Raw genomic sequence first — 19,168 nt, forward strand, 5'->3', positions numbered from 1 at the left:
AAATGACTTAATGTCATATCATTGCATTGTTGAAAGGATAAAAAGTGATTTACAGAAATTAATTGAATTAGTAACCCAACAACAATAAAAAGGCATTCAAAAAGATTTTGTTCTGGGTTTTTTATTCGTAGGTGATAACAAATAAGATTTCATTGATATTTTAACTATTGAACTTGGACATGTCCCCAGTTTATTTGAAAAATCTGGTCACAATACTGTAGAGTCAAGCAGTGCTTGAATATCAGTGTAAATCCTGAAAGTATTCCCATTTTTTACAGAATGTAACTGTAGTCTGATTACTGTGTTTTTTTACGTAACTGTAACGGATTACAGTTACTAGATTTTTGTTTCCTAATTAAGTAATCCCGTTACATGTAATCCGTTACTCCCAACCCTAATCTTTCATTAAATGCAATTGGCTTCAAGTAAAACATGCTGACAGCCTCGCAGTCTGCTCTCAGAGGAAACATCCACTGGAAAAGAGGAAAAGAAGAGGGAGTGGTGCTGATAAGTGCTGGAAGTTCCTAAAGTGAAGTGATGTCATTGCCAAGTGTAGCATGCTTTCATCAGGCTTTATATTAACCAGAGGTGAACGCTGAAGTATTTTTACTAAGCTTTCTCAGTGCATTTTAAGAGTGTTTTTCGTTTGCAAACTTTTACTTCACAAACATTTCAAGCATAACTTTTTACCTCTTTCATTTAACGCTTAATCAGTAAAATAGCAAATACTTTCTTACTTTTGTCTCGGTGAAAGTAATGTAAGTTAGTCAAAATCTAACTTAAATACAGGAAAGAAAGTACTAGATTTCTAATGTACTTAAGTGTTTAAGAAAGCTGCACGTACTTATGAAATATCAAACCATTTCACTGTAAAAAAATTTGCTGTAATTATGCAGCTGGTTGCCAGTAACTTACTGTAAAAGATAAAGACTGAAAATGTTTCATGTTCATTTAACTTTAAACAAACTGTTGCCAGTAAATAACATCAATGTAAAATCTACAGTAAGTTACTGGCAGCTAGTTGCCAGTAATACCCAGTAATACTGTAATTTTTTACAGAAATATTTTACAGTGTGGAGTAAAAAGTATGCATGCTTCAGAATGTAGTAAAGTACAGATACTTAAAACTTTGACCTTTATATTTAACCCATGCAGTGAGTTGTGAACACACGCACACATATTCTTCTCAATGAACCACTTTTGGCTGAAACTTTAAGAGCAGAAGCATTCTGTTGCATAAAAGTTTGTTAATGGGGAGGTGCCCTTCAAAAAAGTACCCCCTTGCATCAAAAAAGTTCATATTAGTACCTCAGAGGTTCATATTGGTATCAAATATATACTTTCTCATAACTAATGGTATATTAGGACCTATTTAAAGTGTACCGAAAGCTGTCTGCTCTTACAGGAAATTTGCATTGTAAGGAGAAACGAGGAAGTGGACGTTTAAGAGGAAAAGGTCATGTCGACCGACAGATAGCACACTTTCACCGGGCTCTACGCCAACTTCTTGTTCCTGCTGCCGGGTTATAAATATGTTGGGTGATGTAATGAACAGGGTGGGAGCTGAACAACGCTTCCCCTCTTTAAATATTTCAGATAGGCCTAGATCCAATGGGCAGTGGAAAAACCATGTAAAAGTGCCAGACAACACAAATGACTCAAAGAGTACAGAATGTGAAGAATGTGCTTGTGCTATTTAACAAAGTCTGCAATTAAACTTTTTTTATGTACAGTCAGGCTCATTATTTTTAAATAAACCTCTTTCTTTCTTTATTTCTTTACGCCATTCCAGCATCTAGGGCTATATTCATGGTAAGAACCGGTCAATCCATACACAACTTTATTCAGACAAGTTAATCCAGATTTGGCATCTCCAATTTGCCTAACTTGAATGTTTTTGGCCTGACACAAGGAGAACCAAACATGTTTCAAAGTGCATTTATTTTAGTGGAGGAAAAGCTGATGTCTCAACCTAAAGGCTTCATTTGACCAAAAATGCTTCCTTGAGACAAAACAATAAGAAATTTAGAGACAGCTATCTATGTTTGAAATGGGAAGGCTGGTTTTAGGCAGCGTAAAATGATGCCCACTTTCATAGAAATGGTACTTAAAAAAAGAAAAACAATTATATAAGAACAGTTTAACAAGAATTTGCAGTAAATACATTTTTACAATTTAATATTAATATATTAAATCACATTGTGGCATGAAAAAAGACAGCAAATAAAGTCATGTGACTCCAGTGTATGGAAAGCACCATAGAGAAATGTTCAAATTGATCAAATTAGGCCAAACAGATGAGATTACCATTAAATAGAGCGGTTATGAAACAAAGAGAGTCATGAATTGTGTGTTCTAGATTCTTAAGCTTGGATCATTGACATACGCTCACTTAGTCAGTCTTGGTGTTAGTGTGCTGCTGATGCCTTACAAGTGGTCTCCAACATGGTGCCCGCTGGCACCAGGTTGCCCGCACAGACTCTGCGAGTTGCCCACCAAAGCACATCTATTAATAGCCTCAATTTTAATATTTATTTATTACATATTTTATAGTAGCTTGGCTTATGTATGTTAACATTTTAAACAATGATTAAACATATCAACAAGTAAAATAAAATAAAATCAGCAATTTAAAAAAAAAGTTTTGAGTAAACTAAAAAAGTAGCCCCCCAGACTGTTTGATCTTGTAGTAGCTCTTGCTCGCAAAAAGGTTGGAGACCCCTGCCTTACACTATACAGTACATAGACAGTTCCACAACATTTGTGAATAAGACCCTAAGACACTATATTTCTGTATGGTACTGAAATGTCAAGTCTATAATACTGTACTATATAACAAGTTTAATTTAAAGTGCACTTTTTGATAAAATACTGCAATGCTGCTAAATGCGTCACTGTATTTCACAAGCGTGGTTATGGTATTGTTTTGGCCTTCGTTTGCCTACATGCGTCACACTTCACAAAGCCGGAGAGAGAAAACAACACAACAAAACACAACACAACACATGACAATCATAAACAGCCTGCCTCTGATGAGCAAGTAAATAGACACAGTTTAAAGATGGTCGCCCTCGAAAGACTGACTCATGCCCATTTCTGGCATGATGGAAAGCGCTTCCACCTAGACTGTAAACATAACACCCACTTGTCGTGTCCCTATTGGATCAATTAAACCTTTAAAGTGGGCTTCAGCTAATGAACCCATAACCTGTATTTTGTCAAGCCGCTCCATAAAATGATCATTTGATCTGTTTTTTCAACATGTAACAAGCACCAAGGTGTGAGATCAAACTAGAACCTTTTATTCATCACAGCGGTGAGTAAAGAGAAACTGAATCACACAAATTCATATTTAAGTGCTTGTGTTTTTGCCTAGAAACAGAGAATGAGAGCGACAGACAGAAGGGAATGTGTTTGTGAATGAGTTATAAGAAACAGTCTGATGTGATTTGATGCCTTGAGGATCCATACTGGAGGAGAAAGCAGTCATCTGCACCATCTGGTGTTATTGGAATGACCATTTTAAAAATGTGAAAGGAAACAAAAATACATTCATTCGTCTCTATGATTTCTGATTACCCTGCTGAAAAAACCAGCATGGACCAACATGGGAATTATGCTGGTCTATGCTGGTTTGATGCTGGTTTAGCTGGTGGTCACCAGCCAACCAGCACCAAAACACAACATATGCTGGTCTTGCTGGTATGACCAGCATGGGATGCTGATGCTAATGCTGGTTTGATGCTGGTTTAGCTGTTGGTCACCAGCATATAGGGTGGCCTTTCGTGCCAGTTCCGCCGGACACGTCCCGAACATGTTTTCGGGTTCTTCTCCGGATACGTCATTGAAGTTCTCACATTTCATTTAAAATACATTAGAAAATTAAGATTTATTTCTTTTAAGACATACAATCATTGTAGTTTCATTCTTACCTTGAAATGTAACGGTTGCTTTTCTGAAATTAAACCCGAAATATTAAACCTTGATGACGTATGCGGTCAACCAACGCGACTTCCGGAGAACGAACCCAAAAACATGTTCGGGACGTGTCCGGCGGAACTGGCACGAATGGCCACCCTACCAGCATACCAGCACCAAAACACAACATATGCTGGTGCTAATGCTGGTTTGGTGCTGGTTTAGCTGGTGCTAATGCTGGTGCTGGTTTAGCTGGTGTTCACTAGCAAACCATCACCAAAACACAACATATGCTGGTATTGCTGGCATGCTGTTTTTTTCAGCAGGGTATATTTATGTGCATGCATGACCTTTGACATATTGCCATTAACAGTAACATTTACTGTTTCAAAAAGGACACCTTTGTGCCTAAATGGTGCATATTACTATCTCAAAGATACATATTGGCACCTCAAAGGTACATATCTGTATACCTAAATGTTCATATTAGGATCTTTTTAAAAGGCACCGTCCCAGTAACAGTTTTGTACCTTTTTCTGACAGTGCAGAGATAACTGTCTTGACTAACAATTCGCTTATGTGCAATAATTGTTTCTAAACCTTTTTATGAGGGTCTGATCAATGCTGTCTTTAAAGTTGCCTACCGGTATATATTTTGTAAAAGCATGCCTTTGCAGTATGAATGCAAATACATGAATTAAAGAGAAAAATCTGTTGACACAAGGAAAGCCGCCTCTGACGCATCTACGAACAGATGGAGATGGAGAGATGGAAAGAGTCCAACACAAGGAAAAAAGTATGAATAGAGAGAGCGATGGTTTTTTATAGTCATGGTGATTCATTATTGTGTGCATAAATAAACTCTCGCATCAAAGTTGTTTATCAGATGATGTCTAAAGATTTCCAACACTTTTCTAAACATCTGTGTGTCACTGTCATTGTGTGCAAAGGCAAAAGTTTATTTTAAGATCACTTAAAGGGTTCATAGCATAAAAATCTGAGTTTTTTTATGTTTAAGTGCTATAATTGTGTGTCTAGTGCTTCTGTCAACCAGTAACTTAGTTTTGGTAAGCAATTCTCTGAAAGTATGTAAAGATAGCTCATTCAGATTTGCCTGTTTTGTGATGTGGGTAGCAAGGCCAGTTATAATAATATTGCCCCTTAATTTGCACTATCCAATCACAGCACTGCCATTTAGTGTAAAGAGAAAGAAAAAGTTGACAGCACAGTTGAGTTTCGATTTTAATAAACCAGCATTATGGTGATCAGTGTATGCATTTCATCAGCTCATTTGCATTTTAAAGGACACACCCAAAACGGCACATTTTTGCTCGCACCTACAAAGTGGCAATTTTAACATGCTATAATAAATTATCTATAGGGTATTTTGAGCTAAAACTTCACATACGTACTCTGGGGACACCAAAGATTTAATTGACAACTTGAATAAAATCTCATAATATGACCCCTTTAAAGGAATATTTCACCCAATAATGAAAATTCTGTAATAATTTACTCACCCTCGTGTTGTTATAAACCTGTATTAATTTCTTTGTATTCATTTGTCCTCCGGGGGCAGCGCTCGGTGAACTATCCCTTTAATGTACCGCAATCACTTTTTAAATAAAGCAGATTTATGCAAGTCATATTAGCATATGAGGTGTTATGAAATAACAAATGTGACTGTAATAAACAGAAACTTGTAAAGTATTTGCCTAAATGATTTAAGTATGTACACTCACCTAAAGGATTATTAGGAACACCATACTAATACTGTGTTTGACCCCCTTTCGCCTTCAGAACTGCCTTATTGATTTAACAAGGTGCTGGCAGCATTCTTTAGAAATGTTGGCCCATATTGATAGGATAGCATCTTGCAGTTGATGGAGATTTGTGGAATGCACATCCAGAGCACGAAGCTCCCGTTCCCCCACATCCCAAAGATGCTCTATTGGGTTGAGATCTGGTGACTGTGGGGGCCATTTTAGTACAGTGAACTCATTGTCATGTTCAAGAAACCAATTTAAAATGATTTGAGCTTTGTGACATGGTGCATTATCCTGCTGGAAGTAGCCATCAGAGGATGAGTTCATGGTGGTCATAAAGGGATGGACATGGTCAGAAACAATGCTCAGGTAGGCCGTGGCATTTAAACGATGCCCAATTGGCACTAAGGGGCCTAAAGTGTGCCAAGAAAACATCCCCCACACCATTACACCACCACCAGAAGCCTGCACAGTGGTAACAAGGCATGATGGATCCATGTTCTCATTCTGTTTATGCCAAATTCTGACTCTACCATCTGAATGTCTCAACAGAAATCGAGTCTCATCAGACCAGACAACATTTTTCCAGTCTTCAACTGTCCAATTTTGGTGAGCTTGTGCAAAATGTAGCCTCTTTTTCTTTTTTGTAGTGGAGATGAGTGGTACCCGGTGGTGTCTTCTGCTGTTGTAGCCCATCCTCCTCAAGGTTGTGCATGTTGTGGCTTCACAAATGCTTTGCTGCATACCTCGGTTGTAACAGTCAAAGTTGCTCTTCTATCAGCTTGAATCAGTCGGCTCATTCTCCTCTGACCTCTAGCATCAACAATACATTTTCACCCACAGGACTAACGCATACTGGATGTTTTTACACCATTCTTTGTAAACCCTAGAAATGGTTGTGCGTGAAAATCCAAGTAACTGAGCAGATTGTGAAATACTCAGACCGGCCCGTCTGGCACCAACAACTATGCTACGCTCAAAATTGCTTAAATCACCTTTCTTTCCCATTCTGACATTCAGTTTGGAGTTCAGGAGATTGTCTTGACCAGGACCACACCCCTAAATGCTTTGATGCAACTGCCATGTGATTGGTTGTTTAGATAATTGCATTAATGAGAAATTGAACAGGTGTTCCTAATAATCCTTTAGGTGAGTTTATTTACTTATGCTGTACTAATTGCTAACATAATGAGCTATGCCCTATATCCATTGAATGAAAAAAAAATATTTCAGTATTAGCCTACACATAGGGATCACCAGAAAGATCATATCTTACCAAAGGGCCAAAGTTTAACCTACATGAGTGGTTCTCACTTTTTTGGCAGGCGGCCTCCCTGTGTACGGTGCATCCCTTTGTGGCGCCCCAAAGAAAATGTATGACATAAAACTTAAAATTTGAATTAAACAAAACATATTAAATAATACAATGTAGTGGTGTTGGTAAGTCGCCTTATTTGTTTGAGGTTTAATTACACAGAATTGAAAATAAATTAATGTTTTTTCTAAAATGTCATTAAATTGGGCCCCCCCTGGCACCATCTCAGGGCCCTCCAGGGGGCCACGGTCCCCAGTTTGAGAACCACTGTCCTAGATATGCAAATACCTAATTAAAAAGAAAACTATACTATTGGCAATGGCAACAAGCAAGATATCTGAAGCATCTTCACAACAGATGGAGATAGAAAAAGTCTAAAACAAAGAAAAAAATGAGAGAATGGAGAAAGCAATGGTGTTTCATACTCATGCTGATTCATTTCTGTATGCATGAATGAACTTTGAGATTCACAGTTCTCTATTAGATTATGTATTATATGTTTCCATGCACATTTATATAATACTGCAAGAAAATAGTCAGATCCCTATCCATTTAAAAACATCACATGACAAGCAATTACGTGTTTGGCGCACAGAGAGAGCCACATTGACTGTACACACACTTGTATAACAGTTTGTATAACTCGGGCATACTCGGACCAACCACACTCGGTCCCATTCAGCTGCTTTCCCTCCTTACTACTGATTTGCCCATACGTAGCTCACGACGTCACCGGCCATGGGCGTCCACGTGAGCCGTTTGACACCCTTATGTAAAAAGACTGGCGGCCCTTTCATCCAATCACAGCCCGAACACTGCATTTCCGCATTGTTTTCATGGAATTCCTCGCCGCTCGTCCAATAGAATCGCGCGGAGGGAGGAGTCGGGGGCGGGGTTTGAATTGAGGTCACACAGCGATCCAGGGCACCGAGCTCATTCGCGACAGCGGCGCTGTGGTCGAAGTGTGTCAATGCGAATCTGTGGTTCTGTGAGAAACTGACACGAAAATTACAGGAATATTTTGTCAATCTAGCCGGACAGGACAGACATTTGTGCTGTTTGACAGGAACATTTGTCCGGGTTGTCAGGTAGGAGGCGTTAATCTTGAATTTATGGTACGACGGGTGGGTTGTATAACTCTTTCCATTGACTGCAATGTGACCGAATCACAAGAACCAAAGTTTAGGCAGTGGACCGAATGTGTTATTGATGCGGCATGTATAAGATACAGTGTCACATAAACATTGAATTTTCATTCATAAACAGTCTTTATATGACACATATGTGTATATTAAAGCCATTAAACCGTGCGTTGCATAACTGTGTCAGAGAGTGGGTCATCCTCGGTCACTGCTCTACAGGAAAGCCCTATATATCTCTGCATTGCCCCCCTTTATTTATTTCGTTTAGAAAGTTATTATTTTACAAGATATATTTTTATTATAAATGTAGAGTTGCACGTGTTTTACTGAAACAATAACATCTTTGAGAAAGTGAGAGATAGGGGATTGGTAAAATGTAAGATGTATTATTAGGGCACTTGCTTGGTAGACTTGATTGACTATCCAGAGCTAAAATGAATGAAACTCAAGATTATAAGGTTGTATAAGGGTATATAACAGTCACGAGTTAAAGGCATGAAGCCTTTTAACAACCATGTCACCGATAACGAAAGGAATTTAAGAATGACACCTGCACTATTGGTTACATTGTGTCATTGGTCACTTTGTATCACTGAATAATTATTGGTCACATTGTAGCATTTGTATTATTTGTTTCAACAGTGTGTGATTGGTCACTTTGTATCATTGTGTCATTGGTCACTTTGTATCACTGAATTATTGATCACACATGTATAATTTATATTATTTGTTACATTATGTCATTGATCACTTTGTATCATTGTGTCATTGGTCAATTTGTGTCATTTTGTCATTGGTCACTTTGTATAATTTTGTCATTGGTCACTTTGTATAATTTTGTCATTGGTCACTTTGTAACATTGTGTCATTGGTCAATTTGTGTCATTTTGTCATTGGTTACTTTGTATCATTGTGTCATTGGTCACTTTGTGTCATTTTGTCATTGGTCACTTTGTATAATTTTGTCATTGGTCACTTTGTAACATTCTATTATTGCTCGCATGTTTTATATGTGCTAGTTCACTATAGTCTCATTCATAAGATCTGAATTAGTATATGGTCATTCATTTAGTCAGTAAACAGGCATTAAGTTTGATGAATTGTTTTTAAAAGGATCAGTGTTGCGGTTTTAGCTGTGTGGTTGAACTAGATTAAACTGACCTAGTCTTACAGGAGGTGTTCCAAATACCTTACTGTGCCTGTACAGTATTGAGCACATAAACATTACACGTGCTCTTTAAATGCCATATTGCTTAGATCTGCATTACTTTCTCTTTATTCAGACTGAATCAAATCTGATCTCTGCATGTGCTCATGCTCTATATGAGGCAATTTGCATGTGTTTTAGCATTTTTATTTGCATGCTTTAACATTCAGGTTCCTTTCCAGTTGAAGCCTATTGCTTAATAAATTGTAATAATGTCATCTTGTGATATTCTTCTCATTCAAGTTCAATGAGATCAGCAGGAAGAATATAAAAATATTCATGCTTCATTTATTGCTTTTATTTATTGTATGTAATCTTATTCGTGAGGCCGGTGTTGCTGGATCCAAATGAGAGCCTGGAGATATGCAGTTGTTGTGTCTATTTTGGTGATGCTAGACAGAGATGCTAGAATAATTGCCACAGTACTGACGTAAATGGAAACTGACCATGCTTTGCTCCTATTGGTGGAGATCCTATCTATATGTCAGACTATATGTTTAAGATACTGATTTTTATTTTAGCGACTTATAATTAACTACCAACTATTAGAGATTCAAATTGTGGGTGGTAACATTATGCCCCTGTGGTTTTAAATGCATGGGTCACATGGGTGGTTAATCAACTTTTTCCCTCCGGGTGGCCATTAAAGAGAAAGTGCGTGGGCGAGCAATTTCGTTAAAGTGTCCGAAATCAGGATCTCACTCATCAGGATAGGTCACAAGCGTTGGCCCCTGTGATGGGATTGGCTGTCGGGGATGAGCACTTGGGTAGGCGGTGGGAGGGTAGGAAGTGATGACGCACGGGTGAAATTTTTATGTATTTAGAGAACAGTTCTGGCTTCGAGCCACATGAACACTCCAACAAGCCCTACTTTACACACTGAATGCTTCAAAGGCAAGCTGGGAAACAGAGCAGACATGAGATTAGATTACAGAGGGTGATGTTGGGAACTGCAGATTTATCAGAATTACTTTTGTGCTATCTGTATTCTTTGAGCCTTGGTTTGGTGCACGCAATCATTTTTGTCCTTATCAGTGGTTTTACTATCGCACACTCATGTGCAATGAAAAATCTAGTCATAGTCCTATAAGGGTTCTCTAAAAGTTTGACATAGGAGAACCCCAAAGGACCATTTGCCATAGGAGATTTGCCATAGGAGAAGCGCAAAGAACCAACTGAAAGTTTATGTGCATGTTAACGCTTCTTTATGGAAGCATACAGCTTGAAGAAAACCGAATTGGAGTAAATCACTTCCTCTCTCTTTCTCGTACGTTATTTGAGCAGTGCAGCCCCCTTAATGTTCCAGCAATAGATGATCTGCACACCCACACTGCCCTCAATGAAAGTTTATTCTTCACACCACCAGGCAGCGAGGCTGTATAGAGCGTAGAGATAACACAATATACTGTAACAAAAATATTTGATTGCTCGTGGGTGCTTTAGGGAAGACCTACTGACCTTACTGTACACTTTATATCTCTGATGATTGTTCACAAATCTGCGGTAGGTCGATGAGAAATACAGAAAGAAATTGATATGTAGAGGCCTTCTGGAGAGAGGAACATAGAGAATAAAAGGTGAGATTTCAGTCTCAGCCGGAGAACATTTTGATTTCTTTCTGACTTCTCTTCTTGTCATGAACCATAGAAGCTGGCATGGCATTAAATAAGAGAAGAAAAAGTGCATGAATCAATGTCAACTTTCTACCAAGTCTTTTATTAGCCTAAACTTTTAACCCCACTAAGTAGTTTTACAGTATTTATTTGTTAGGGGTGCACCGATAAATGCCGATATACACTAATAATACGTGGTCGATATCTCTCTTCTGAATCGCACAGCCGAAATTGCATTCACTTATTGAGACTAAAAACGAAAACGTGCACTTTGGAGGAAATGCGTAGATGGACATTATCAAGAAATGAAGATGCAGAAAGTGTCAAAATAAAGTTACCTCATATCGATATTTTATGTGCATCGTTAGAAATGTAATCAATGCATCTCGATATCGATGTATTGTTGCACCCCTATTTTTCATGCATGTAAAGTAAGGGATAAAAGTATTTAGATAATGTACTCTAAAATGCACTAGGTTCAGCAGAATCTAATCTTTGTGTAAGTGCAATAACACGTGTCATCTTGAAAAGTTTTGATAGCTATCTGTTCCATAAATGATTATCAAACAGCTGCTTACGAATGCACTTTGAAATACGACTACCAGAGGGACTTGAGAGGTAGTTTAGTATTATGTAATTACAGGTGACACTCAAGCAACTAAATTATTACATCAAAGTATTTCATTGTGGTGGTGCTGGTGAGTCACACTGGTGGTGAATCACTTCAACAGCATCCACTAAGCACTGATGGGTTTTCATTGTCCACTGTTTGATAACAAGTCCAACATCAGTCACTCCCCTATCTAAAGTTGTGAAAAGCTAAATGTTTCTCAAATAAGGCTGAACATTGCATTTGGATTTTGTGTTTTTGCCATCACCAACTATGAGTTATACAAGTTTTATAATGTTTAAAATGTAGCTCCTTATATTTGTATAGCATCTCGGCACTTATGTAAGTCTTTATATAAAAGCTAACTGCTGCCCATGTGCCATTGCAAAACACATTCAATTACATAAATGTCTAACTTGATACTATGTTATAAAACTGTGTGTAAGGTTTGCTCGATGTGCTTTATGTTCTATAACATTAGGACAGGTTTTGTGTGTCCAATCATTGTTGGCTTTGTTGTCATTTTAACAGATTAATGCTGAGTATCTTTTATGCTGAGCAATAAGCATGCATACAGTTTTCAGTTTGAGAAGCAGTGCATAAACTGCATGCAATAAAAGACTTCTAGACATTTCTCTTTACTGCAGACTCTTTGCAATTATCTTATAAAAAATGTTGTCACATTTGAATTTCCTGATGACGTTTGCTTTTTTTGCTTGAACAAACACAACTAATCTGAACAAACACTATATATTTGTCCAATATAGAGCAGATGCAGGTCTTTTAGCTCAATGACCTGAAATAAATTTGCTGAATCAGCAGTGAGATTGTGACTTTGGACTTAGTTTAATACTGCTGGCAGTGGACTTGAATCTCTCAGCAGATGTCTATTCCTAACTGGCTATGTTTAGTTTATTAGATCTAATTTAACTTGTCACCTAAAGTTAGATTCCCTATTAAAATCTAATACTACGTTTTATTACCTGACTATTTTTAATTGTGTTGTTGAATTTGTATCCCAATGTTATACATACGGATAAACAGATTTTATGCATTCAAAGACTTATTTGGTCTTGTCTTGGTCTCGGTTTAGGTGGTCTTGACTATAACACTGGCAAAGAGTGCAGATCTGATCAGATGCACTTCTCCATCCGCCATATATTTCACCTTTGATTGCATTAGAAAGTGGATTTAATATTGCTCTGTCACCTATAATGATGTTAAAATGCAGTATTCTTCTGCATGGGCCCTCCAGGCCAAATATCACAGAAAATGCCTAGAGAATTTCATTACTGATACAATAATGGATAATAATCTACCACTTGAAGCTCTAAAACCAGAAATGTAATGCAAAACGGTTTCTCTTCACAACGGTAAAAAGATTATCTATAAATGCATATTTATATTTTGCAAGAAATGCAAGGTCATTACTCATTACTTGGTGGTTGCTATGATGTTCTGGATGGTTGCTAGGTGTTGTATACTGGCCCAAATCAAAAACACCCATTCCTGGTCCATCCTTAAGTGTTAGTCTATAAAATGGTTTTAGGGTTAGCCTGAGACGAGTTAAGCACCACAGTTTAATGCATTAGTCTGTTTAAATCTCTAGATGTATGAGGAATGACATGCTTTTCTGAATTTTTACCTATATTTTATTGTGGATGCGCTTAGTTTTTTCTTAAAGAAAGACTTACATAAGTTCCACTGTCCTATACTAAACTCATTTACTTCCTTCATCATCATTCTGAATCTCTGTTAATGGTTACACACGGCGGTGTTAAAAATGTCACAATGAGTCTAGTAATCCAAAGGTTACTGCAGCTGTGGTATTGCCCTGTAGGTTACCAGGTTACACTTGGCGCTCTGCCAGTAGGTAAACCTTTCATTGCCGCTGTTCATACATGTCTGACAGGTGAATTGGAGGTGAAACACCAGGCGCTTTAAAAAAATCAGACAAAAAGAAATTGACGTAAGCTAGGTAGGACTGGGTGGTGTATATCATGGGTGATGATATGTGGACAAAGGTACATATTGGCTACAATAACTTTTTTAAAGCTTTTAAAATTTTAATAGACTTATTTATTCAAAATTATATATTGCCACATGATTATATGGACCTTAACCCAACACTGTGACTGACAATGTATTGATATACAATTACTGATTTTAGGATTATGGTAACTATAACCCAAATGCCTAATACAGTGCTTCCCAATCCTGGTCCTCGAGCACCCCCTCCTTCCTTCTAAAATGGTAGACATGTCTCCCTAACAAGCTGATGAGTTAAATCAGGTGTGTTAAATAAGGAGACATCTAAAACTTTCTGGGAGGGGTCCTCAAGGACCAGGATTGGGAAGCACTGGCCTAATACATAGACTGCCATTCAGATCTTTAGGATCATTTACTCTTGAATATTTTTTATTTTTGAGAATAAGATTAAAGAAAATTGACACACAGCAAAATCCCCAGAGTTAAATGAACATTGCTGGGTCCCAATCTTACAGAATGTTAAAAAGTAACACTGAAGCAGAGTTAAAAGCTACAATCTGTAACTTTTCCTCTCTTCTACCATCTCTGTTTAAACCCTTACTTGTAAAGTTATGTTCTTGATTTAGGATTAGATGTTAGCTGTTTCATTTAAAGTCATTATGATGATCAGTGTTTGTTTTAGTTTGACTTGACTCTTGGTAATCCACTATAGCTGTAATTTACTCTAATGATATATTTTTAGCTTGCAGGTGAAGGAGTCATAAGCCAAACGCTAAAACTGTCCTTCTTTAATATGGCCAATCTCAGGCTTTGACCAGGAACCCTGGATCAACCTTTAGCTCAGGGCAGACATTAAATGCCTTTATTTCTTTAGGGCAAAGGGATTAGAGTGTATTTATCCCTTGCCGTTTCTACAGGACCTTCAGAACATGAAGGGCTGAAAGTCTGTCTGGTCTTGTAGTTGGTCTAGACAGGTGTCTGATGCCTTTTATGTGGGCTCGACGGGAGCGTTTGAAGGAAACAGTGTTCACATGCTGAAATGCCACCTCTGTTTGTCTAAAGGACTGTGCACAGACATCGTAAGAGACAGTCAGGGTCAACCACCTTTGGGTTCCAGACCGAGCTTGACTGGTTTATAGATTGTACCTTGGCGATAGATCAGACATGTTTTGATGTACCGCCGACATTTATGATAACCTGCCGTTACTAACTTTAACCATTCTATTTGTACTTTAGTAGGCCTACTGATACTTACAGTATGGGGTTATTGTGTGTTATACCTAGATTTGATGGTATATCTAGTGCTGGGGATGACATGCAGATTTGCTCAAACCATATATAATCCAGATTTATGCCATCATATACCAGGTGTCAGGTCTAAAGTTTCACTGACTTAATCTATCTTTTCCCCCATAGGTAGCTTTTTTCTGCATCTGCATTCTGAAGATACGATGAGCTCCTTGGTCTTTGTTTTATTTCTTCAAACCTGTCTGAGGAGTGATGATGTCTGAGGACTCTGATTCCAAACCGTACCTGTTCTCCTCTTTGGCCGGAGGGCAGGACGAGGCAGCCGGCTGCAGTTCCATGGCTGCGCTGCATCGTATGGGCAGCTATGCAGAGGGGGCGGAGCTTGGCCTGGCATCGGAGGGCAGCGATAGCAGCCAGGATCCACCTGCCTCGCCGCGCAACGGCCGGAAGATGGGGCATTCCCTGCACGAGGACGTGGAGATGAAGAGCAGCGGGTCTAGCGGGAGTGGAACGGAATCTCATGGTAATGATTCCCATGGTAATGATTCTCATGGAAACGAATCCCACGGCAATGAGTCTACTGGGAGTTCCAATGGCCGGAGCAAAGACTCGGCGCTGATGGAGTCATCGGGCAGTAATAAAAGGTATTTAGATTATTTACTGTTTGCTTGTAATGAATGCTACTTTTTAAAGTTAATACAGCACAACAGGCCGATGAAGCCGGATGCTGACAGTGGCATTAAATATATGCTCTGTCACCTGTTGTGCCGCATGTTGATTGCTGACTCATTCGAAATCTGTCAGCAGCAGTTGGTGCTTTTCTCTATTTCTTTCCATCTTCAGTCCTGCATTAATGGGATGTTTTCCTCTGAAGACTTTAAGAGGCCTTTAAATAGCACCGCAATGACTGTGGTTGCCATAGCAGTCATTTCACATACTGGCAAATACTGTATAAAGCTTGATGTGAAACAGTGACAGAAGGCGCACTTTTAGTTTATTTTACCGCATGTGTATTTTGTAGGGCTGTAACAGGTCAGATTTCGGCTCTTTAGTCCAAGTTTCCATTCAGCTAGTGATTAAAATTGGGCCAAAATTGATAAGTATTCATTTATTACTTTGACCAGTGGTGGAGATCTGATAGAGACTTTTTTCCCAAACCAAGCTTTGTAGGTTATGGTTGCAAAGCAGACATAAAAGGGATAGTTTACCCAAAAAATAAAAGTTCTGTCATCTTTTACTCACCCTTAAACTTGTATGATGGTAGCCACACTGTTGACGGCACTTATTGACTTCCATAGTAGGGGTATCATTCATTTTGGGGTAAACTTTACCTATAATGTGGCAATGACGTGACCTTACAGGTGTGCATATATTGATTATTTTACAACACAATTAAATGTCCACTGAAATGTGCAGATTTGTTCAATGTGTTCACATAATTCCCACTGAAACAGGAAGTTAGGGCGTGACATATGGAGTTCTTTAAAATAGTCAATAGTGTTAAGTTTACCTCAGCTGGAAATCTGATGAGCAGCAGAAGTGCAGAATGATGTCATAAAATTCTTGAGCTTTATACTGGCAGAAGGGAGCGAGACTGCTGGTTAGGGCTGGGTATTGGCAAGGGCCTCACGATACGATACACATCACGATACATGAAACGTGATCCAATGTAGCACAATACGATACGTTGCACGCTGCGATGCATTGCAATACTCTTTCCTTTTTTATTAAAAATGTAAAAAAAAATAGAGCTGAATTTTTTAAAACTTTTTTTTAAGCCAGAGTGCTTCAACATGTCTGCTTTGAAAGCTGCAGGTGTTTTAAAATTTTCTGCCATTTTCTCATTCACGGTAACTTAGGAGACATTGGCCGAATGGCTATATATGACAGACAACTGTACTGCGACAACTGTACAGCGACAACTACAGCGGCGGTGGAGGAGGTCGTTTGACGAACACAGAGGGATTTGATTGGTTATAAAATATTGATAGTAGAGACTGAAATACCGATACACTATTGTGGAAAAATATCGCGATAGTTAGCTGTATCGATATTTTTGCACAGCCCTACTGCTGGTGTCTTTTAAATGCAGATTTTGACGATGTTTTCGAGCACAATATATTATTCATATGTACGGCTAACTTACACTCATACTAAACGCTGAACTTCAATTTAGATTTTTTTGTTAATTTTTTTAAATACAGCCAATACTGTCAGAATATGTTTTTATATGTAATATTACATAATGTTATCTTATATTGGTTTTGGCATGCATTAAGTCACAAATTAAAAATTAAAAAGTAATTAAGATATAAGTACCTTTCATTTTTATGTGAATTAACTAGTCATTACTGCATTGGTTAGTTATTATATAACCCAAGTTAGCTCAATTGTAAATTTTATTGAATTAAAATTATTTATTTGTAATACGTCTCTACAATTTAAATGACATTGCCCCAGTGCAAACTTTCTGTGTGTGATTGCGTAAGTCAAAGTGTGTGTGTGCTTTTATCAAGATCAAGTTTGAAAGGGATGAAACATCTTGAAACTTTCAGACTAGCAACGTCACCGCTGGACTTCATTATCTTGACTCATAAAAGTTCATTACGACCTCACTTTTCATTACATTTAATTTTTCCTTTCGTATTTCTAAACATGATTTTTGAGAAGAATGATCAAGTTTAATGATGGTGTTTGTTTAGGAAAACACTGCAGTGTTATTGCGTCAGCAGTATTTCAGGCCATGACGGTTACCATTGACAACCCAATATTTGTACTTGTATACACAGGACGGGTGCGGCCAAATCGACGGTTTGCACACCACGGTTTATCTCTATATGAGGCACCTTTGTATTATCTTTAATTATCTTTTATTCTCTCTTTTTGCCTTTTCTTTCTCTCCACTACTAAACCCCACTATAAGGACAATGTCTCTATCGCACACGTAATGTCTATTGGCCATCCGTCACTCCAATCAGATACTTTAAGCTCATGAAGAGATTTAAGTGCAGAAGTAATGTAATTGCTACTGTACGTGCAGTTTTTCTCGAGCTCTATGGTAAGTCAGGTGAAACAGTATGAAATAAAACGTTTCCTTTGCATGGTTTCTGATAAGTACCCCAATCTTAATTTAGCTCAAGTGGTTCCATGACGTCCACAAAATACACAGTACGGCAGAGTGCTCATCATGGGGTTGTGAGCCTGTGCCGCAAATGTAAAGTCAAGTTGGGCATCATCTGCCTACTAACAGATGCATTTATAAGTGAAACAATAAAAGACCCTGCGAGACAGTGCGTAGGAAGAGATAGGAAGCTAGTCTAAACTGGTCTAGGAGCGTCAGCATCACCCTAGAGTAATTCTCTCCATGACTTAAGTGCATCCGAATGAGACATCAGACAAAGTTCTCTCTCTCTCTCTCTCTCTCTCTCTCTCTCTCTCTCTCTCTCTCTCTCTCTCTCTCTCTCTCTCTCTCTCTCTCTCTCTCTCTCTCTCTCTCTCTCTCTCTCTCTCTCTCTCTCTCTCTCTCTCTCTCTCTCTCTCTCTCTCTCTCTCTCTCTCATTCACTTACACACACACACAGTTAATGGCTCTTGTCTTTTTACGTTGCCATGTGCCCTTCCTGATTTCCCTGAGACACCAGCTGTGCCCCACATCTCTGTTTCTCTCATTGCATTTACCAGGAGAAAATAGAGAGGAAATTCTGATCCAGTTGTTCTGTCTGTGTTGATTTAGTCCCTTTTGTATTCAAATTACATAAATCATGTTCAAATCGCTGAACGACTGGTATGTGTGTCATGATATATTTAATAATTATTAACATAGAGTGCTGCTGAAATAATGAGTTTTTGCAGGCCAACCATATATATATAATGTTTTTCCAATAACGGTTATATGGTGTCTAAACACATTTCTGATATTTACATATGTGAATGGCCACAGGAAGCGGGTCAAGGCTTCCAAAGCGCGCTCCCGTGCCGTCTTTTTCGTCGCTGAGCAACCATGAGCTGTGGTCTCCGGTACGGCGAGGAAATCTGACGTCGTTCATCTGTACCTCACATCAAATCATATCATTTTCGTCATGCGATCAATGAATCTGGTTGGGACTTTGGAGTGTTTGCCCAGAGAAGAGCTGTCACTCAGAAGTACAAGGAGGGGCGGGGTTAGTTTGCATCAAGTCACAGCTTCCAATGGTGACATTATACAGGGAGGGAAAACGGGAGATGCAATGCAACACAATTTGAACTACGGATGAGAAAAATAGGCTTAAGCCATCAGGTGAGAAACATGCAAAAGATAGAAGTATGTACGCAGCTATAACATTCGTCTCGTTATGAGTATAATATGTATATAAAGTAGTATG

At 38.4% G+C, this 19,168-nt stretch overlaps 1 protein-coding gene across 1 annotated transcript in view; it reads left to right on the forward strand.

The window, feature by feature from the left end:
- Positions 1 to 7,924: 7,924 nt before the first annotated feature.
- Positions 7,925 to 19,168, forward strand: part of LOC141362434 (period circadian protein homolog 2-like) — a 36,698-nt gene continuing 25,454 nt past the window's right edge. Inside the window, exons 1-2 of the mRNA XM_073864502.1 lie at positions 7,925 to 8,087; positions 14,977 to 15,452. Coding sequence (XP_073720603.1) covers positions 15,061 to 15,452 — 392 coding nt within the window. The 5' untranslated portion in view covers positions 7,925 to 8,087; positions 14,977 to 15,060. The remainder of the gene's footprint in view (positions 8,088 to 14,976; positions 15,453 to 19,168) is intronic.

The sequence above is a fragment of the Misgurnus anguillicaudatus genome, unplaced genomic scaffold (genome assembly GCF_027580225.2).
Source record: "Misgurnus anguillicaudatus unplaced genomic scaffold, ASM2758022v2 HiC_scaffold_26, whole genome shotgun sequence".
In the NCBI taxonomy this organism is placed as follows: Eukaryota; Metazoa; Chordata; class Actinopteri; order Cypriniformes; family Cobitidae; genus Misgurnus; species Misgurnus anguillicaudatus.